Source organism: Gobio gobio (genome assembly GCF_949357685.1).
Source record: "Gobio gobio genome assembly, chromosome: 22".
Classification (NCBI taxonomy): domain Eukaryota; kingdom Metazoa; phylum Chordata; class Actinopteri; order Cypriniformes; family Gobionidae; genus Gobio; species Gobio gobio.
In genome coordinates, this window is record NC_137118.1 from 25,348,283 (window position 1) to 25,371,461 (window position 23,179).

General features: G+C 38.5%; 1 protein-coding gene across 8 annotated transcripts in view; it reads right to left on the reverse strand.

Annotated features, from left to right (window-relative positions):
- Window positions 1-692: 692 nt before the first annotated feature.
- pam (peptidylglycine alpha-amidating monooxygenase) overlaps window positions 693-23,179 on the reverse strand; it is a 76,054-nt gene continuing 53,567 nt past the window's right edge. For 3 of the 8 annotated variants that reach the window (XM_079804753.1, XM_079804754.1, XM_079804755.1), the window contains exons 15-26: window positions 19,661-19,963; window positions 14,844-14,973; window positions 13,744-13,860; window positions 13,431-13,503; window positions 10,523-10,733; window positions 10,090-10,293; window positions 8,179-8,297; window positions 7,559-7,658; window positions 6,910-6,963; window positions 3,212-3,490; window positions 3,064-3,123; window positions 693-1,709 (exon numbers count right to left, since the gene is read on the reverse strand). In XM_079804753.1, coding sequence (XP_079660879.1) covers window positions 1,531-1,709; window positions 3,064-3,123; window positions 3,212-3,490; window positions 6,910-6,963; window positions 7,559-7,658; window positions 8,179-8,297; window positions 10,090-10,293; window positions 10,523-10,733; window positions 13,431-13,503; window positions 13,744-13,860; window positions 14,844-14,973; window positions 19,661-19,963 — 1,829 coding nt within the window. In that variant the 3' untranslated portion in view covers window positions 693-1,530. Of the gene's footprint in view, window positions 1,710-3,063; window positions 3,127-3,211; window positions 3,491-6,909; window positions 6,964-7,558; window positions 7,659-8,178; window positions 8,298-10,089; window positions 10,294-10,522; window positions 10,734-13,430; window positions 13,504-13,743; window positions 13,861-14,843; window positions 14,974-19,660; window positions 19,964-23,179 lie in introns of all 8 variants that reach the window. The other 5 variants (XM_079804757.1, XM_079804758.1, XM_079804759.1 and 2 more) reach the window with 3 other exon arrangements.

The window sequence follows — 23,179 nt, forward strand, 5'->3', positions numbered from 1 at the left end:
AGTTTCTAGCAACATTTTATAAATGAGGCCCCAGGTCACCTGCTTCCATTGCTCCGTGGTCCAGTTGGACCAGTTCTGATGCTTACATGCCCACTGTTGGCGGCGGTGGACAGGGGTCAGCATGGGCACCCTGGCTGGTCTGCGGATATGCAGCCCCATACACAACAAACTGCGATGCACTGTGTATTCTGACACCTTTCTATCAGAACCAGCATTAACTTCTTGAGCAATTTGAGCTTCAGTAGCTCGTCGAGTTGATCAGACCACATGTCAATTAACTCTCAGTCTCAGAGTAATAGTAGACTGTTAGGGTTAGTAGAATAACTTAACAGTTGCAAAGTTACTGACACTCAGTAGAATGTCTGTTGAGGAGCATCAAAATAAAGTGTTGACAGATATTAAGCAGACTGTACTAATACTCTAATGAGAATGTCTAAAGGGATCAAAATAAAGTGTTACCGTATCAAAATTGAGGGAGCTATTATTTATTAGTCTTCATAATAAGCTATCAAAATGATCAGAATCTATCTCTTTCGATGCCGTTATTCATTTTAAAAAAAGTATACATTTACATGTAAAATACTGAATCTGATATTCTAAATCAATCGACAGCTGGGATGTGTTTACCCCAGGGGTCCATTTGCCCTGGCTGTTACCACCCCCATAGTGGGACAAGTTGGAGCCCTTTCTTTCAAGGTAAATTAGCAAATGTTTTATTTTCTGTATCAATATACTCAATGATGCACCATTATCATCCTGTGCCTGTTATGTTGCAATAAATTCACTCTTTTTAATAGGGGCATTCAAATGATTAGCAGTAGTGCAGCGCAGTGTGAATTTTCTGATTCTCAATATACATTTAGGAAACTTCATACAACTGCTAGAAAGAAGTGATGCTTTGCAGACACTTTATTACACAAATAACATTGTTACTGAAAATAGTTTTCTTGCAATAAAACCTCATTATCACAACAAATATCAGACACATCTCACATTAGCTTTGAAAACGTAGTAAATACAGCTTTAAATATTTAATATCTTTTTTTCTTACTCTTTTATCAATGCAAAAAAACTGAACTCAAATCACATGTGACAGTAGCAGCTCTTAAATATGTGGCACATTTGTAGTAATATATAGGTGCTGCGGAAGGCGAAATACATAAAAGGCACAAACATACAGAAAATGTTATGACACAAAATGCCTGGATCAATTATATATTAATTGCACTGCTATCAGATTGTTAAATTATTGGAAGAGTTTGACTAGCTGGTCATCATTAAAACTAAATAAATAATCTACCTTTACCCTCCTGTTAAAATAATAATGAAATGTCTTTATCCTCAAAATGACCAGTGCTCGGTATCTCCACATGGTCCCTTAAAATCATAAATTAAAGTGGCAGTCGTAGGTCTCGAAGAGAACATTTTCACACAAAAGATAAAATGTTTCAGCAGCTGATACAAACATTTACAGGGGTGCTTAAAGTACATCCTGACAGCGCTAGCAGAAGGACTGGCAAGCGACACTCATTAGGACGAGGACACTGGGGGCGGTGGAGCGGAGTACTCTTCATTCTCAGAGTCGGTACCATCCTCGTCGTCCTTCTCCAGGTCGCTTCCTTCGGTGCTGAGCCTGTCAAAGCCGTGCCGAGTGTAGCCTTTGTGGGAGGCGAAGAAATTCCCCAAGTTCAGGCTTCCTGCAGCTTTGCCTGTGGATGAGAAAGACAGAGAAAGAGGTTTACTCAAAAAACTGCTTTTTAATGCAACTGTTTACTGCTTTTAAACATACAAACTATACTGTAGAATAAGAACTTCATAAACTACCGGACGCACAAGAACAACCCTCATTGGTTCTCACGTGTCAAGTACGTTTGAACTTCCATTTGAGAGATATGGGTGGATAATTTCATAAAAAAATAAATTTCCTCACTACTAAATATTCCACTGTCAACAAAGTGGAAGCAATTGGGAACAACAGCAACTCAACCACAAAGTGGTAGGCCACGTAAAATCACAGAGCGGGGTCAGCGCATGCTGAGGCACACAGTGCGCAGAAGTCACCAACTTTCTGCAGAGTCAATAACTACAGACCTCCAATTCGTGTGGTCTTCAGATTAGCTCAAGAACAGTGCGTAGAGAGCTTCATGGAATGGGTTTCCATGGCCGAGCATCACCAAGTGCAATGCCAAGCGTCAGATGCAGCGGTGTAAAGCAAGCAGCCACTGGACTCTAGAGCAGTGGAGACGTGTTCTCTGGAGTGACGAATCACGCTTTTCTGTCTGGCAATCTGATGGACAAGTCTGGGTTTAGTGGTTGTCAGGAGAACAGTACTTGCCTGACTGCATTGTGCCAAGTGTAAAGTTTGTTGGAGGGAGGATTATGGTGTGGGGTTGTTTTTCAGGGGTTGAGCTTGGCCCCTTAATGGAACTAAGACATTTTGGACAATTTCATGCTCCCAATTTTGTGGGAACAGTTTGGGGATGGCCCCTTCCTGTTCCAACATGACTGCGCACAAGTGCACAAAGCAAGGTCCATAAAGACATGGATGAGTGAGTTTGGTGTGGAGGAACTTGACTGGCCTGCACAGAGTCCTGACCTCAACACCTTTGGGATGAATGAGAGCGGAGACTGAGAGCCAGGCCTTCTCGTCCAACATCAGTGCCGGACCTCACAAATGCGCTTCTAGAAGAATGGTCAAAAATTCCATAAACACACTTCTAAACCTTGTGGAAAGCCTTCCCAGGAGAGTTTAAGCTGTTATTGCTGCATAGGGTGGGCCAACTCCATATTAAACCCTATGGATTAAGAATGGGATGTCATTAAAAGTTCATGTGCATGTTAAGGCAGACGTCCCAAAACTTGGCAATATAGTTCATATGTATTTAAATATCTGAAACACAAAGTAAACATGTGAAAGCAGATTTGACTTTAGCGGTATGGCTACGTCCCGCACTGAACTGGTGTGATTGTGCACTCCAGGGACCAGCCAGAGGAAAGGGCCCAAACATTTCTGTTTAACCATTGGGTCTCTTTTCTGAGGATCTATGCAAAATAATACCTTACCTCTGATTTTACCCAAGATTCCACCTGTTGATCCTGATGGCTCCAACTTCACTTGACAATCTTCTTAAAAGTAGAAATCGATCAAAAACAATCCGACATACAACAACACGCCATTAACAAGACTGTCATAAACAAATTCCACAATTACCACTGTACATCCTGCCCTTTTTCCAGCGGATAAAGACACCGATGGTGATGACAATCACCAATGGGATGAGCAGTAGAGTGGTGATGACAGCAGGTGACACGCCCTGAGCGCTCTTATTGGCCACAGTCTGGGGTTTCTTCTCCTTCTCTTCAGGAGCTGATGGCGGCTGCTGGTGCGGTATCTGTGGAGGCTCCTCGATTTTCTGCACAGCGGCCACCGGAGCCAGGGCTGGAAACTTGGGTAATGGCTTCAGCTTGGCTTGCACAAACGCTTCCGTTTCTAAAACAAAGATAAAAAAACAATGAAATATTGATTAACGATTCAAGGGAATGCAGAAAACAGGTGAAATATGACAGACATTTTCTTGACTACTTTTGGTAGTTTCTAGGGATGCACCGAAATGAAAATTCTTGGAAACCGAAAACCGAATTGAACACTGATCCCTAAACCTACCCGTCACTGTAACGAATTAAGTACTGATTGCCTGCACCAAACTCTTTTCCCTAAACCTAACCGTCACTGTAACGAATTAAGTACTGATTGCCTGCACCAAACTCTTTTCCCTAAACCTAACCGTCACTGTAACGAATTAAGTACTGATTGCCTACACCAAACACTGATCTCTAAACCTACCCGTAACTGTAACGAATTAAGTACTGATTGCCTACACCAAACTCTTTTCCCTAAACCTACCCGTCACTGTAACGAATTAAGTACTGATTGCCTACACCAAACTCTTTTCCCTAAACCTAACCGTCACTGTAACGAATTAAGTACTGATTGCCTACACCAAACACTGATCTCTAAACCTACCCGTAACTGTAACCAATGAAATTAGCTGCAGGGCGGGAGTTCTGACGTCACACTTGGATGTGGGCGGAGTTGGATATCCACCGCAGGCTGCAGCGAGCCCTACTTGGGCAAGCCGGACAGTTCTCTCTTCTCGTAGTGGATCAGAGGCTGCGAGATCAAAGGCGGATATCGCGGGATTCACACTCGTGCGCTTTGTTGCTGATAAACTGGATGTAATTTAAGTTCTGTTACTTTTATATGAAAATAAATATTATGAACAAGACACCCAAAGTTTTTGTTATTTATTTCCATTCGAAAGACGTGTTTATCAAACATTTTGACTTTAATTAGGCCTACATACATGTTTTATATATATATATATATATATATATATATATATATATATATATATATATATATATATATATATATATATATATATATATATATATATATATATATTTTTTTTTTTTTTTTTTTTTATAAATATGACAACAATCACATAACCCACAGAGAGATTGCCTTTGATAGAGAGTTTGGGAATATTCACACATAAAAACATGATATCAGAGTTTTAAAATCAAACATTTAAAAAAAGAACCATACATCACGGTTGTTTAAACCAATAAGCATTAAGCTGTGTCGTCAGCAAGTCATTTCCCATCATGCTTTTGCTCAGCGCAGTCGGCGGAGAGCAACTGCGCTCGACTGCAGAATCCGACACATCCGCCTTTCGCTCGCGAGAGTTTTTTGACATACGTCAGCATGACATCAGAGCAAGGCGGACTGCCCTCGGACACATTTCTAACCGGAATGCATCTCGCGCTGATCACCGGTGATCGGTTCTGCGCAGATTTCGCTCATCTCAAACAAGCCTATTGCTTCAGACAAGCACGTGCAGGTCGCGGTTTCTGTTTGCGTCATCACAACATTTCGGCCATGTTGTTTCGGTGATAAAAGTCTGTTGGCCGAAAACCGAAAATGCACTTTTGGGCCATTTTCGGCCGAAAATTTTCGGTGGCCGAATATTCGGTGCATCCCTAGTAGTTTCACCCATTAAGTCAATCACAGAAGTTTATAATGACATTCTAAGGTCATTATTTCACGAGCTGCAATGAAACCATCACAAAAACCATATTGTGCCTTCAACCATCAATGATAGGTTAAGTACACTGAACCTCATAATCCCTTCTTAATGCAGTGTATATTTTTTCCCCCAATTCCCAGGATTTTCCAACCTGTCTTGGCCAATCCCAAATAGTGTGCTTTCAGAAGTCTTAAAGAAAAGGCAGAAATGGAGCGTTTCATTTAGAAGCCCATACATGTGAAATGTTTAAAATGTCCAACTGGTGAATTTTAAGCCCTAAAATGTTACATTAAACCTTTAGTGATTAACAAATTATTCACTAAAACAGTTTTTTACACAAAATGTGCTCTGAATATGATGGACATCAGATTAAACATTGATTTTGTTTCCAGATCTCTACCTAATTTTTCATTTTAAAACAGATACAATTGCATAAAAAAATTTTTTCTTAGCCCACAATCATTTGACAAATGCTGGATGTAAAGGGAAAAAAGCTTTGTGTGCTATGGAGGACAGTTAGGGCTAATCATGTTACATGAATTACTTGTCTGTATCAAGCAATGTAATGTATATAAGAATTTATTTACGTTAAGAATATATTTTATTCTAAAAAGTTAAGGAAAAAAGTGTCTCGGGTCAGTCAGTGCTCATGGTACAGCTGTGGCTGGGCCAATGAAAGTTGCTGTGTCATAAAAATGAAGACAATTCAAGCCGAGTTCAGACTACACGATATCGATATCTGCCCGATTTTGGCATGATCCAGTTGTTTCTGGAAATTGATCTAGGTGTTAGAGGCAGAATTCAGAATACATACATTTAAACATTATAAAATACATTCAAATCTGTATTTTTGTGAAAGGTTAGAATTTTTAGTTTTTAAGTGTCTGTTTTTGCAATAATGCCACATAAATTTGCATAAATATAACTAAAATGCCTCCAAAAACTTAGAGTCAGATTGAATTCACAAATTATTTATTTCAATAAACCAATCAAAAAAAATCTAACTTTAGAATAAGAAAATATTTATTTAAAAATATGTAAATAAAACCAATAGCAAAAAGCAGAAATGAACAGGAGTTGTGTATGCATGTGTGTTAGGTCTCACCGCTTCATATCTTTTAATAATTTTTTTCCCTGTATTTGCTGATTTTGTCTGTTGCAGTCACACCTCTGTGTGTTTGTGTGAGAGTATTTGTTCCACACTGCATTTGTGCTTCAAAAACAGGCCTTCATTTCTGTGTGAGAATTTTTAGATTTATGCTGGATTTATTGATTTTATTTTAAAAAATGTAATAAAAAACTTTTAATTTTTCACCTTTTCTATTAATTTTCAATGTGGGGTCGGTTTGGACTTAAAAAAAAAAATTATAAAATAAAAAATGTATAATGTATAAAAAATAAAAAAAAATTATACATACCTTCAGAACAACCTAATTAAGCCCATGTTATGGTGTGTGTTTAGATAGATGATGTAATAAAAGTCACAAAATCTCATGCCACTGAGATGAAAGGAACTTTTTTTTTTATGAGAGGAATATCCAAATGGACCCCAAAGATGGTTAAATGCTGGTGAACGGAGGTGGCCTCGCTTCAGCAACATGGTGAGTATTGGAATTAGCATTAGGCTAGTACAACCATTGTTTGTTTAGACTCTTGTTTACAGAGGTCAGTCGCTAGTTCCGCCTTCTCAATGACATCACGCATGTCATTAAAGACAGTAAGCGATGACTGGTCAGGAAGAACCGCGTAGTCTGACATGTTTCTTGTCCACGACGCAAGAAACATTTAGTAGTCAAAATCGCTTAATCGAACACATTACCTTCAATTTCTTGGACCTCGATTCCTCCTTTTTTAACAGAGCGATGTTCTGCTTCTGAAATGTGAAAAAAAAAAACTTCAAGCTTCATTTTTCAGACAAAAAGCATAGAAAGAATCTGCAGGCTTACGATAACACTGATGAACAATGACAGAAGCATGATAGAACAAGTGACTTTTTCCTCAGGTTACTAAACACATGATGCTTGCCAGAATAAGAAGTGTATGTGCAGCAAAATATGACACATTTTAGTGCGTTATAAAAAAATAAATTTCGTTAACACTTTAGTTTAGGGTCCAGTGCTCACTATTAACTAGTTTCTTATTAGCATGCATATTACTAGGATATTGGCTGTTTATTAGTACTTATAAAATCACGTATTAATGGCTTATTCTGCATGACCTTATTCTACATCTCTTAATCCTACCCAATACCTAAACTTAACAACTACCTTACTAACTATTAATAAACAGTAATTAGGAGTTTATTGGTGCAAAATGTGTGGTTAATAGTGAGAATTGGACCCTAATCTAAAATGTGACCACTTATTTATTTTATTTTTTTTACAAACATTTCTCATGATCATACTTTTGTTTGAAATGTTATACACAGGTATGTTGACATATTAGTATATTTATACATTATAACTTACTTGCAGATTGTACAAACTTCATTACAGAATCTGATCCTGCGTCTCCCACAAAGACACTGCCATCTGCTGTAACAACAATGTCATGTGGTATTTTAAATTCCTGAAGGGAAAAAAACAGAAAGGAAAGACTTCAGATATCAGAATAAAATATAAGAATGGGTAATGGGTCGAAGGCATGATATTTTGTGTTGATGCAATTTGGAATATTGCTAATATTGCTTGAATTTTTTCACATATGGGAATCTCGGTGTGGCCAAAAGCATCAACTAAATGAATAAATGTGAATGTAAGACTTAAAGAGCAGAGAAACCTATAACTAAACTATTTGCTAATTGGCATGAAAATAAATCCTAAACAAAGATGTGAGCGCTACTTCACATTATTATCACTCTTCATTAAAGCATTAAAAAATGACAAGCTTTAAAGGTGCAGCAAGCGATTTCTGAGAAACGCTGTTAATATATAAAATAAAATAAAAAACACTATACATGTGCAGTTTACAACTAACATTAAACTCTCAGCAATATCACTGCTCCCATCATGAGTAACCCTTCTTGCATGTTTTGGAGGAATGTTGTGTTGTGCTCAGAAGGATTGTGTAAATATTTCTTAATCAGCACCTGTGTGTCTGGACTGAAGGAATCCAGGATTTCCTTGGTTGAATAGCTGATAACAAACCCTTGAAGAGGAGCAGCCTGTCCATATGGAGGCTCTCCATTCACCGCGTAGATGAGACCGCCTGAAACAACACATTAAACAACATGACTGCAGACTCTACATTACTACTGATTTGGGTTTTGCATCAGTCAACACGTTTTTGAACATGTATTCATATTCAAAGGAAAAAGTGAATTCACACTGTTAGGATTGAGATGCTCAGTGATCTCAAGAGGTCTTCAGCTTTATAAAAATGAATTGCATGACATGATTATATGAAGTCATTAAATCCAAAAGTTTGTCAATTCTTTATTTGCCTATACTTCTGCTGAACACAAAAGGATAAATATAGCTGCAAGCAGCTAGCCTAACGTCGTCATACTCAATTCTAGTCAGAATATGAGTCTGATTCTGCTCCATTGGGCTGTGATTATGGGGCGTGTTTCAACCGAACCAGGAAAGACCTCAATTGGATAGACCTACAACCAATCAGAGCAACGGAGCATCTTATAACGTTGTCAAATGTCAACAGAACTCAACTGCACTGTGTTGCCAAGTCCGCGGGATGTTTTCCATGTCCGCGGGTTGAATCGACCCCAATCATGTGATATACAGACCCAGGAATGCGAATTTTAGCAAGCATCCCTGACAAAATAACACATATTTTACCGCCCAAATGCCCTTTTTTTACCGTACAACCCCCTCTGAAAACTATTGGACTTGTTTTTGGCTAGTTTTGAGTAGCAATTGGGTGGGTTTTGTTGTAAAAACTTGGCAACCCTGTCTGCACACACGCTGGAATAAGTAACGTTAGAAGAAAAAGATGAGTGTAAACGATCTTTGCCGGTGTTGTAAAAAAATAATTTAAGGATACACAGAGTACTAAGAGTAAGAGAAATAGTAAAGGTGAATGCACATTAGAACAAGTTCTCCGTTTAGGATTAGAACAAATTCAACCCAGGCGCCTTTGATGACGTGGATGATTACGTTACTGTTTATCATCTGTCCATCATCGTCTAAAGCCGGCCATGACAATTTCATTGGTCCAAACAGTTTCTGTTCGGGCATAATTACTCCTCTACAGATCAAGTCCAGACCGAACTGCCCGATCTCAAATGTTGTGGGCGGGGCTAAGTTCGGCTGGCATCCAGGCTAGCAAGCAGCAACAACGCGGAGAAGCATGACAGTAGCAGATCAGTTACAAGTACATTTAAATCGGATATGGCATCTCTGGTGATCATTTTAGGAAAATTGGAAATTGTCAGGGCATTGTGACAATACTTTCCTCCCTTATATTCTGCATCTGAAAGGTAAACTCCTACAAATGCATGTGCAATAAGTTCAGCCGCAAAAATAACCCTGTCCACGCTAATTTTTGACTGCGTCTCTTTAGTAAGTCGTGACAGTAGTTTTTTAATGCCAAACGAGGGATTGAGCTGACGCAAGCTGTAAGTTTTGTCAATATGCCAAAGCAATTCCTGAGTGGAATTATCAACGCATTACGTAGAAATGGTTTGGTTAATCAAAATCCTGTAGCTTTTCCGCCATTTTGTCAAGATGATCGGACACAGATTGGTGAACCGAGGTATATTCAATTCAGCACCAGCCAAGGAATCAGTGGGAAAAATGTTTGTAGACCACACAGTTTGTGTGAAATTTGCCTCAAGACTCTAATAAGTAGACGTCTTTGTGCTTTTAGAAAAAGACCCTGGGCAGTTTGCTTAATTTCTCTTTTTGTGTTCCAACTGAAGAAAGTTACACATGTGTGAAATGAGTACATTATGACAAACTATTCATGTGGTACTGTAGTCTAATTTTCAACATAATGATACAATAAATCAAAAACAGACTTATCATGCTCTCTTCGTGCATACCTTGGACAGGCGAGTATGCGATGGCAAACACTTCTCCTCCAAACATGTCTTTTTTGATCTCCTTCACAAACTCTCCAGTATCTGCCATGAAGCACTGAATCCGTCCATTGTCACGATCAGCCACACACAGCTCCCGTTTATCCGGCAGGAAGGCCAGGCTGTGCGGGATCCAGAATGGGACACGATGCTTTCTGTCTGAGGAGCCTTTGCCATCAGCAAAAATTGATTATTAATAATATCTTAAAACTAAACTATGCAAACTGTGTTCTGAAATATCAACCAGGTGTTGGATGTTCTGCCTCACCGATTCAATTCTAATTAGGCTGTATCATACTTTGCAGCAATATCAAATCGTTAATTGCAAAAGTTTTGTATCACTGTAATATCGTGTCGGATAAAAAATTGAATAAGAAATAGATTGTGCAACGTGTACCTGCTCCCCAGTATGAGATATATTTGCCCTCTGGTGAGAATTTGAGGATCCTGGAATTGCAATAGCCATCTGAGACATAGACGTTTCCAGTCACAGGGTCCACGGCCACATCTGTAGGTTGGCAGAAATGATTCTTGTCACTTCCTGGTTCAAAAGCTTCTCCCAAGACCAGAAGCTGCTGATCTGTACCACTACTGCTCAGCTTGAATACCTATATATGGAGAAAGAATGCTTCACTTTATTACAGTTGTAGAACTCATATACCGTATTTTGCTTGACCATGATGATGTGTTTTTTATTACAGGGATACACTATATATAGGCTACCGTATCGGCTGATATATGTTCATTTTTATTGTTATCATTATTAACCCGATAAGTAAATTTGGGCGATATATTAAAGCCAATATATTTTTTCCTTCAGCTGCGCACTGGTCGCCATGATGATTTTGAATTGCTTGAAATATGATTAGAATCACTTCAAAAAGGAAAATATAATTAAGTGCAATGCAAGTCTGTCATATAGGCTACATAAAATTGTTATGAGAAGAATATTGTCACTTCTTTGTGTGCCCGTGTTTCAGTGTGTTGTTGTGGAAAAAGCGTGTCCACGGATTTACACCATGACTAGCAGGGTCAAGTTCACTTGTACATTCACAGCCTTCTGTGCCATTGTAAGTTGTAATATTATGTTTATTTTGTGTATACTGTATATACACAGTGGTGGCCAAAATTATAAGAACACTTGGTATATTTAAGAGGTTTCAGTTGTTTTTTTGTTGAATTGGCCACTACAACATCCATAAAATGAATGAAATATCTAAAAAGTCATGATTATGCTCTATAAGCCACATAATAGAGCCATCATAAGGAGATTTAGGTCATTTTCCTTACAAAAAACAAGCTAGGCCTATTTCACTGTCAATGCCACATAATCATATTCCTTCACAGAAGAAGCCAAATTACTTGTGTGGTCCCCAAGTGGATAAGATTTAAGTGGATAAAAACAGTACAACTCACTTCATCTGATATTTGTTGTGCTCAGAGAAACCATCTGCATGTTTCATGAACATTATTAAATGAAATCATGTTTTGGAGGCAAAAAAGGTTAATATTTTCAGATCTGTCAGGTGTTAGGTGTGTGTATATATATATATATATATATATATATATATATATATATATATATATATATATATATATATATATATATATATATATATATATATATATATATATATATATATATATATATATATATATATATATATATACATGATTTCTCTCATAAAGGATGATCATTTCATTATTGTCTTTGCATAGACTGTTACATTTTTTTTATTTATTTCTTTTTCAGGCTCTCAGAAAATTATAAAAATGTGGCTCTAGTTGTATTGGCCAATATATCGGTTATCGGCTTTCAAATATGAAAAATTATCAGTATCGGCCAAAATGTTCATAACACTGCATCCCTAATTATTACATATTGTTTATCACACAAATTCATTTCCTTTTTCCCCCTTTTTTTCTGCCATTCTGAACCTTTTTTATGTCCACTGACATGTCTTATTTTTGTGGACCTCTCACTAAAATCATTGTATGAAGAGTCCAAGTTTGAGACAGAATTTTAACAGTATAGCTGAATAATACACTGAGAATAGACTGGAGCAGGCATGATGGCAAAACCTTAAAGTCTAATTCACGCTGGTTCCCTCAAGATTTTCCTATGGGGTTTTATAATAGGGTTTTCAATTTTCAACTCGCCAAGTTATGTTTACCACAGGCTTTATTTCACTTAATAAATTGACTTTTCCAGGCACATTTGACCAATTCCAAACCACAGTAATCCTAATAACTACTATTGATTTAGTATTTAATAATGTATAAGTGATATATAATTGTTCATGAAGGCTGGAAATGAAAATCACCTTATATTCAGGTGTGCAGAATTATTAGGCATGTTTTCTTTTACAGATAAATTGAGCCAAAAAAGAGATTTAACTCAGACTGAAAAGTCAAAAAGTATTAAATGCCCATGAGAAGGATGCAATACTAATGCAATACTAGACATTGCAGTTAAGGCATGACCATTGGACAGTGAAATGCTCGTTGGGTCAGCAGGATCTGACAAAAACAGGTGGTGAAGAAAAGTCACCTGTTAACTGCAAAAGAATTAAGAATTAAGGTGAAGAATTAAGGGTGAAACCATCAGGAACCCTTTAGTCTCCAGTGCCACCATTTTCCAAAGCTGCAACCTACCTGGAGTCTCCAGAAGTGCAAGGTGTCAGGATCTCAGAGACTTCAGTTAGGTAAAGAATCCTAAAAAATGACCCCCACTAGATAAGAATCACAAGCTGAAGTGTTGTAAAATACATGAAGAAGGTTTTTTTATTTGCTTTATGGACAGATAGGTTGAGAGTGACTCTTGAAGGACCAGCACCACATCCTCTAGTACCACTGTTTGAAGAATTCATCTTCCAGAATCTGGCAGTACGTTTTGGGAGTTCATTTTTAGTCCATCTCTGCAAAACGGACTTCAGGATGGACTAAAATGAACTCCCAAAACGTACTGCCAGATTCTGGAAGATGAGTTAGACTTACGAGTTCTGAAGTCATACCTGCACCAGTCTATTGGTAGATATTAAAAGTGCCTCAACTTTTACTGTGTAGATACCAACACCAAGCTGACTGATGCTGAAAGAGTGCTCACAGTAATGCTGGTAATACACGAACCTTTACTTTTGTATAGAGCCAATAAACAATCCTACTAAACTAAGAGTTTCTCAAACTAGAATATGACTTGGCTAAATCACCCACCCAAATAAACCTGTATTCGCTTTCCCCCGTTTTCATTTGTATATTAAGATATCTAGTAGTGGGGTTTCTTAAGTTCATTTAAGTGTCTTTACCTGATGAAGTGCTACATCGGTCACCCAGTAATTATCATCCTTGTCAGTAGTTATTCCATGAGGCAAATAGAACCTGTTGAAACAAACATCTCATTAACAACAACACAATGAATCAAAGACAGAAAAAAATAGCAGTACAATGTCTACACTGCATGAGAAAACTTAAACACTCTCATTATAATCAATCTCTCACATGCCTAACTCCACTTCAGCTTCATTGATTATAAACAGGAGAATTCTAGTCTGTCAAATTGCATTGCACCGCTTGCCTGAACTGTAGACACAGAGCAATAACAGAATCTCATGGACTTACATATTTCTCCCTGAAGCTCTGAGCACACGTCCTTTGACTGGATCCACCACCATGATTGTGGGCTGCTGGATGGGGCCCAGATCCTTCTGCTGGTAGTTGCCATTCATATTAAAGGAGCTGCATGAGAAAATGACTTGATTATACTATAGCAACATATCGTTTATCAGCCGTATTTGCCCCTTTAGAGGGATAGTTCACCCAAAAATAAAACCCTGTCATGATCTGCTTCATGTTTTCCCCAATGTTGTTCAAAAACCTAAAAAACTTCTTTCTACTTTGGAATAAATAAATAAAAAAAACTGAAAGAATCTCTGCTCTTTTCATGAAATGACAATAAATGCGGATGGGTGCTGTGTAGCTCCAAATATGGCAAAAATATGTCGAATGACATCAGCCCTGCTGAAATATAGCACACAAATCATATGAACCACATCTATGTTACTTGTGTGTTATATTTGGTACTCTACAGTATTGTATGGAAAATGGAGATTTTGGAGAATTTTTTCTAAGAAAGGACAAAGTCATGAGATTGGATCTTAAGGTTGAGTAAATTATAAATAATTTCATAATTCAATGTGCACAAATTGCAAGAGATAGTTCATCCAAAAATGAAAATTCAGTCATCATTTATGCACCCTCATGTCATTCCAACCCCTGTCAGAAGATCCCTATAGAATTACTTTACAATCTTTTCAGAAATGCATGGACTTTCAATGGATGGACAAAAATGATGAAAGAATATAAAAAATATATGAATTTGTGTTCTGAAGATGAACAAATGTCTTAAGGATTTTGAAGGACTGATGAGTTTGAGTAAATTATGATTTTTGGGTGAACTCTCTTTAAGCAACACAATGCAAAAGTAGCATTTCCTTTAAATAGCCGTTCATCAGACCGTTAATTCTATGCAGAGTCAATGAAAACTTCATGAGCAAAAGGTCAGTGTTCATTACATGTCAAGATAGAGCTTAATTCTACATCAGCACTGTTTATCACTTAATATATGCACAAATTCTCTTAAATTGATTTTTTTTCTTCTCCAGAGCCTCTGGATGGAGAATGCTAAAATGTATGGAGTGGATTTATATGCCAGAACGTACTCCCTTCCCCATATGTGATCTCCTCTGTGGAAGATGATCAGGTCACCATTTGAGTTCAGAGCCAGGCCAGACACCTGCCCAAGCTGGAGCTCCGCCTCAGGCCAGTCTGACATCTCCACCAGATGGGCACCTGTGCACACACAAAATTGAATTTTGGTTTGAATTTGAATGTGGAATGAACGAGGAAGAAAAAACAACAACAACAACTGAGGTTTCTAGTTTAAAACAACACAGACATCTATCAAAGTTCTTAATAGTTTTGATCACCCTTGATTCACATAGATGCAGAGTACAGAGAGAACTGGCTCATGAGTTTAAAAAGAAAAAGATTGTAAAAAAAAAATGTATACAGTGAGGAAAATAAGTATTTGAACACCCTGCTATTTTGCAAGTTCTCCCACTTAGAGGGTTCTGAAATTGTCATCGTAGGTGCATGTCCACTGTGAGACATAATCTAAAAAAAAAAAATCCAGAAATCACAATGTATGATTTTTTAACTATTTATTTGTATGATACAGCTGCAAATAAGTATTTGAACACCTGAGAAAATCAATGTTAATATTTGGTACAGTAGCCTTTGTTTGCAATTACAGAGGTCAAATGTTTCCTGTAGTTTTTCACCAGGTTTGCACACACTGCAGGAGGGATTTTAACCCACTCCTCCACACAGATCTTCTCTAGATCAGTCAGGTTTCTGGCCTGTCGCTGAGAAACACAGAGTTTGAGCTCCCTCCAAAGATTCTCTATTGGGTTTAGGTCTGGAACCTTGATATGCTTCTTACAGAGCCACTCCTTGGTTATCCTGGCTGTGTGCTTCGGGTCATTGTCATGTTGGAAGACCCAGCCTCGACCCATCTTCAATGCTCTAACTGAGGGAAGGAGGTTGTTCCCCAAAATCTCGCAATACATGGCCCCGGTCATCCTCTCCTTAATACAGTGCAGTCGCCCTGTCCCATGTGCAGAAAAACATCCCCAAAGCATGATGCTACCACCCCCATGCTTCACAGTAGGGATGGTGTACTTGGGATGGTACTCATCATTCTTCTTCCTCCAAACACGTTTAGTGGAATTATGACCAAAAAGTTATATTGTGGTCTCATCTGACCACATGACTTTCTCCCATGACTCCTCTGGATCATCCAAATGGTCATTGGCAAACGTAAGACGGGCCTGGACATGTGCTGGTTTAAGCAGGGGAATCTTCCGTGCCATGCATGATTTCAAACCATGACGTCTTAGTGTATTACCAACAGTAACATTGGAAACGGTGGTCCCAGCTCTTTTCAGGTCATTGACCAGCTCCTCTCGTGTAGTTCTGGGCTGATTTCTCACCTTTCTTAGGATCATTGAGACCCCACGAGGTGAGATCTTGCATGGAGCCCCAGTCCGAGGGAGATTGACAGTCATGTTTAGCTTCTTCCATTTTCTAATGATTGCTCCAACAGTGGACCTTTTTTCACCAAGCTGCTTGGCAATTTCCCCGTAGCCCTTTCCAGCCTTGTGGAGGTGTACAATTTTGTCTCTAGTGTCTTTGGACAGCTCTTTGGTCTTGGCCATGTTAGTAATTGGATTCTTACTGATTGTATGGGGTGGACAGGTGTCTTTATGCAGCTAACAACCTCAAACAGGTGCATCTAATTTAGGATAATAAATGGAGTGGAGGTGGACATTTTAAAGGCAGACTAACAGGTCTTTGAGGGTCAGAATTCTAGCTGATAGACAGGTGTTCAAACACTTATTTGCAGCTGTATCATACAAATAAATTGTTAAAAAATCATACATTGTGATTTCTGGATTTTTTTTTTAGATTATGTCTCTCACAGTGGACATGCACCTACGATGACAATTTCAGATCCCTCCATGATTTCTAAGTGGGAGAACTTACAAAATAGCAGGGTGTTCAAATACTTTTTTTCCTCACTGCATATATTTTTTATTGATCCACCATGAATAAATAATAACATAATGGCAGAATAATGAAAATAGCCCCTGAATAAGTTTGTCATGTAAAGCGGAATAATGACCACATCAGATTGATGCATCAGTGCATCATAAATCACACCGTGTTCGTTCGTTGGCCAGAGGAGAACTGCTTCCCACGACTAAGCCTGGTTTCTCCCAAAGTTTTTTTCTCCATTCTGTCACCGGATGGAGTTTGGATTCTGGCCAGTCTCCTCTGGCTTGCTTAGTTGGGGACACTTAATATTCAGCAATTTTATTGATCTGACTGCGCTGAAGCTGTTGTATGAGAACTGAAGTGAGCTGGACAATGATATCATTTGCAGTACTGCTTTAAAGATGAAATGATCTAATTTAATAATTGATTATCTTTACAATGGAGCTGAATCAACACTGAATTGACTTCGGTTGAACAATGCATCATTTTCCTGTAATCACTGTAAAGCTGCTTTGAAACCATCTGCATTGTATAAAGCGCTATAGAAAGGTGACTTGACTTTTACATTGCTAGACGCAACACAATAGAGACATTCTGAATGTGAAACATCATAAGTCAACCTGTACTCGACTTCTGTACTCTAGTGGGAAATGAGGAATTAATGTGGATTGTAGAGTGCTAAAAACTTTACATCGCATGTCAGGAATGACATACCAGACAGCAGTAAGCAAGAGTTGTGTCCCAAATGACATACATACACTATGCACTTATACTATGCACTATGTCAGGGGTCGGCAACCATACGGAGGGATAATCACTGGCATGTGACAATAGCTAAAGAGATGTTTGTATTTAGTTTAAATAAAGTCCCTAGATCTTGCATACGGATGTACATTTTAAGGTAACCATTCCTCATTATCTCACAGCCTAGAACTATAAATATCACATGCTAGCACACATATCTGACAAACGATTTGTGTGACCTGAGGTGCGCGCTCCTGTGATTATCCCTCCGCGTGCCATAGATTGCTGACCCGTGCACTTGGTACTCAACCATCTATTGTATGAACTTCATAAGGTCATTCTGGCATTCAAGATCGTAGTCTGATGCCCCTTCCCCTCTGCCAAGTAAGGAAAGCTGTGCAGGTGATTAAAAATTATAAACCTACTTCAAACACCCAAAGATGTCAACAATGTGTCCCCAGAAGAAATTGTACATACAAGGCACAGTTAATGAATGTCTTCACACTATTTAACAAAATATGACATTATGTCAAATAAAATATAGTCAACAAAATGTTTGTTCGATTTCAAACTAAAAAACGATTTATAAATGGGCCAAAATTAAAGCAAAATGTATTTGCCTAGCATCTGTACTAAGAAATAGATAGATGCATAAAATCACATTTATTTACTCCTTTTGCATATGCCATAATTCGGAAATGGAAGAAGCCCATTTAAACAACCGGGACTCTTGCTAGAGTTGGCTGAACAATAAAACTGATGGTGACAAGGGCCTTGGTAAAAGAGGTGACCAAGAACCCGATGGTCACTCTGGTTGATCTCCAGAGATGGAAGAAACTCTCCTTAGTGAAGACAAGCTTGGAATTTGCACAAAAAAAAAAAAAAAAACCTCTCTGACTGTTCCAAGCATCATGTCTGAAGGAAACAGGCACCGCTCATCACCAGCATAATACCATCTCACCAGTGAAGCGTGGTGGTGCTGTAGGAGTTTCTTTCATCGACCGGGAATTGGTCAGGGTTGGAAAACAAGCTGAATATAGCAAAATACAGAGATATCCTTAATGAAAAGTCAAGTCCAGAGTGCTCAAGACCTCAGACTGGGCTGAAGGTTCACCTTCCAACAGGACAAAAGGACCCCGAGTACACAGCCAAAGCAATGCAAAAGTGTCTATAGGCATAACTCCCAGACAGAGCCAGGATTTGAACCCAATTTAACATCTCTTTAGAGACTTTGCTGCTAAAAATGGATGATCACCAACCAACCTGACAGGGCTTGAGAGGATTTGCACAGAAAAAAATGGCCGAAAATCTCCTAATCCAGGAGTGCAAATCTTGTTGTATCATATTAAAAAATACTTACTAAAACTGCCTAATACTAAATAATGAGTTATTGCAAAGTTATTGCAAAAAAAGCATTTTAGGGCTGCAACATAACATAACATGAATTAGGTGTGGGACGAGATCTTGCGATATTAAAATGTGACAATATTTCTCGTCGAAGTGAAAAGCTGTATATCAGCTGTATATCGCGATATTAGCATGAAGGAGTTGAGTTTTTGTCTGTTACTGCTTATGATAATTCATACTCATAAAGTAGAACTAAATAGACATTCATAGATAGCATTTTTCGTCAAAACACTTGCATGTTTTGATTTCTACAGTGTTGTTCAGTAAAACCACACGATTGCTTGCTTTTGTTACTTTATTTGAATTATTATTGCCTCACTGTTATTATATATGGACTTTAAGTCATTTTAAATACTTTTCACTATGTATGCTTGTGTACTATTTACAATCGTTCAGTGAAATCAACTTCAGGGAAAACTGATCAGAAATATACTGATGTCTCTTGCTCACAGGGGGATTTTTTGACCAACGAGATGAAAGCAATGCATCTTGAAATCTATTCTATAGCAATTCTCATGTTTCAGCTCATACATTAGAGAATTATTAATACCACATGCTATAACATTACACACTCAGCCAACAATCTGTGCAGCCCATATATAAATGATAGCAGTGAAATGGGTGGAAACAGGCATCAAAAGGAAAACAAATGGAACACTTGTCTCAGTTGACACTGTGGCCCATGGATTGAAAGCCTACTGTCCACACAACACGTGACACATTTATGTCCTTGCTTTTTGTTGGGGTAAAAAACGAGGCCGAAACCCACCTTGTTTGTCCCTTTGAGCCTCCCCTTTGGTTGGCTGTCTGGCGGGTAAACTCTTGCTCCTTGAGGGGCTGACAGTGGACTCTAACTGGTGAAACTTGTGCACTCTGTCCCTCACCAGAATTGCCTCCTCTTTTGTTTTGTAGCCTAAACGTGGCCAGCCCAGGTCTTTTTTTTGCATTATGCTATCAATCTCTGCCATCAGATGTGACTGGGCTCGGGCCGCATCTGCAGGGTTGTACTTATGCACGTGGACAACATCCTCTCTCTCCCCCAGCAGTTTAGAAAGAAGGGAATAGAGGTCACCTGTACAGGAAGAAACAGAGGAGGAAAAGCGGAAAGACAAAAGAAGAATGGTGGTGTGAAAAGTGAGAAAGTCCTGGAGTCAAGGAAGGGAGGTTATGCTGGTTGGATATACTAAACGGCCGATTATACATTGTGCTATTTTTGCCTGTCCTTTACGGCTATTGCTTATCAGACTGTATGACGCTCTCCACTGAGATCTTGTGTAACAGGCAGACTTTTATATCAGACTGTACCACATACAGTACATCCATTCTGATAACGATGACTGGGTGTTTGTGTTCGGATGTCCTCACTGGCACGCAAAATGAAAATGGTAAGAATGCTGTATTACAAAATGAATTATGTCCATGCATGCATCTCTGCATAACATATATCTGAATAAACAGTTTTATTCAAAGCCTGTGTGAGCAGAGGGTGAACTGCGCATTCTCAGTACAGAGCCAAGCACTATAACTATAATATTTCACTGTAACAGTGATCAAATAATGAAGCTAGTGAATTTACACCTTTTCATGACAATTTGTCAAAATTAAATATCATGATGCATGTCCATGCACAGACATTTTGAGGGTCAGTGGCTCAAACTGAACAAGAGGGCTCCATACATTCATACTAGGGGTTGTACCGACTAGTCGACTTTAATGCTCTGCCGTGACACTTTAAGCTTAACGTCGACTAGTCGCTGGTCATGGGCTATAGAGTGCGCAACAGGATAAGAAATCCACTTTTAAGCTCCGTTTCCAACAGTTAAAATGACACATAAATGCACACTCCGACAGTGCTCCACAAGATGTTTGATTATACCATCTGGATGTTCAAAATTGATCAGGTGAATGCACGTTTTTAAACAGTTTATTGTACACCTAATTTAATCAGCGTTCTAAACTAATGCGCTCCTGCATTGTAACATACACACATACAGACAGTAGCTCGCACATCAGGTTCAGATCGCGAAACTGAAAAGTTCTAACATGTATTCCTTAGTAACTAAAACCCACAGCTTCACTATCAGTAGAGAGTAGAATTCATTCACACGCAATCGCGCTCTCATTAATGCAGTCATATAAATGTAATCTTTACTGTGCTACTTTATCTGTATCTGATTTAGAACGAGCAGAAATCTGTGAGAAATATAAATATAAATAAGCTGTTAAAATAAGCGGCTATGTAGGAGCAATAGCCTTTTTGGCAGGGCCGTGTCGTATGCCATAGCTGAGCACAAAGCAACCTGCATTCGAGTCTCAGCTCAAGGTTTAGGCTTATTTGTTCATTAATGACATCATCAGCAACTAGTCGACTCAACTTTAATCACATAAATGTCGACTCTGAAATCTGAAGTCGATCAACCCCTACTTCATACTACTACTCTTGCATTAAAACAAACCGGTAGTCATTTATTGAGATAGGATGACCTTCCCAATATCAAATTTATGATTAAATGACTACAATTGTGCTTAATGTTGAATGGTATTAGTGAAATTATAAAAGTATTAGACTTCACTTATTGAGTAATAGAGTAGCACTGTCTATTCTAGTAGTTCATTTTAAGTTAAAGGGTAACTTCAGTGATTTAGCATTAGGCTTTGTATAGAAACCCAGTAGTATTTTCAAATTATGGTACTTTCCCCCCTCATATCCCCCTGAGACGAGAGAATTATGCATTTTATTTCTGGAAAAATTCCTCAGATGACGCAAATATCGTCATTTTGCGTCATCTGAGGATTTTTTGGCAAGAGGCTAAAAACTACAGCCACTAGATGGAGCTGTTCCGCATGTTATCAACCCACCCATAGGGGAGAGATCTCACGCACAGAATGTAAGACACAGACGGCCACACGGACAATCATAATAACGCAGCGCGGTGCAGAGTTTCAACTTTTCAATTAATTCCTGGTATAGTTTAGCTTCCATATGCGATCTGAAAACGTGCCAGACTGGTGCTTAACGTTACCTCAGCTCCAATGATGGGAATAACGGCGTTATAAATAACGCCGTTACTAACGGCATTACTTTTTCCAGTAATGAGTAATCTAATTGATTACTCTTCTCATCTTAATAACGCCGTTACCGTTACTGCCAAAAAATGCGGCGCGTTACTATAACTGATGAAGCTGTTTTTTTTTTCATCAGACCAACTAGATCTCTGAGCGAGTTCTACTGTTCTTCCTTGGTTAGTGGGCAGAGCACGAGACAAGCGCATACATTCTGACGATTGGCTGAGGTAGAGTACAATTTAAATTGTAAGCCAATCAGAGGTAGAGTTGGGCAGGTGTTCGAAAGCACGCATAGTAGTGATGGGCATTCGGCTCTTTTGACTCAGCTCACTGAAAAGAGCCGGCTCTTTTGGCTCACAAACGGCTCTTTAAATGACTTTGAGCAATTGAGCAATTCACCTTATGCGACGTTCACCTAAAAGAGCCGGCTCTTAGAGTCGGCTCATTCGCGAATCGCGAACGACCCATCAAAAGCTCATTCGCGAACGAGTCGATCCATCATCACTAACGGTCATTCGCGAACGACCCATCATTAGTAATGCTCATGAATTGCAAACGACTCATCATAATAACGCATAGTCAGACAGGACAGGACACACAAGAAAAAACAACACAAGCCAGTCAGTCAACGAGAGACAGGTATGGCGACGAGCCCAAATAATCCAAAAGTAGCCTTCTCTAAATGGAAGTATAGACATTACTTTTTCCTTCAAGAAATTAAAGGAACGAATGTAATCGTGAAATGCACATTATGCCCTGGGCAAAAGTGCCTATCCACGTCATTGTCAAGTAATTCAAACTTACTCAAACATCTTTCAACGTTGCATGCTTCCACGAAATTAGTGGCCATGACTACCGAAGGAGAAGTAAGATTGTCAATGGCCAGAGTACGAGATTTATTTTTATGGAGATGTATTTTTTTTTTTTTATGTATTACCTACCTGTTTATATCCTTCGGTATGCTATACATTGCACTTTCCAGTTACATTGAAAGCACCTAAAATTGTTACACTGTTCTACTTGAAGTACAGTATTTTTGCAGTAATTTTTGTTTTATTTGCACTACAAAGAGTGTATATATTTGTTAATTCTTTTTGGTATATTGCTTAACAAGCTTAATTTAATTTTGCCCAGTTGTGGCCTGTTGAGGGGCAATAAATATCAAAAGCTCCAAAACATCTATGGTGTTATTTGCATTGATCCACTATATAAACATAATATC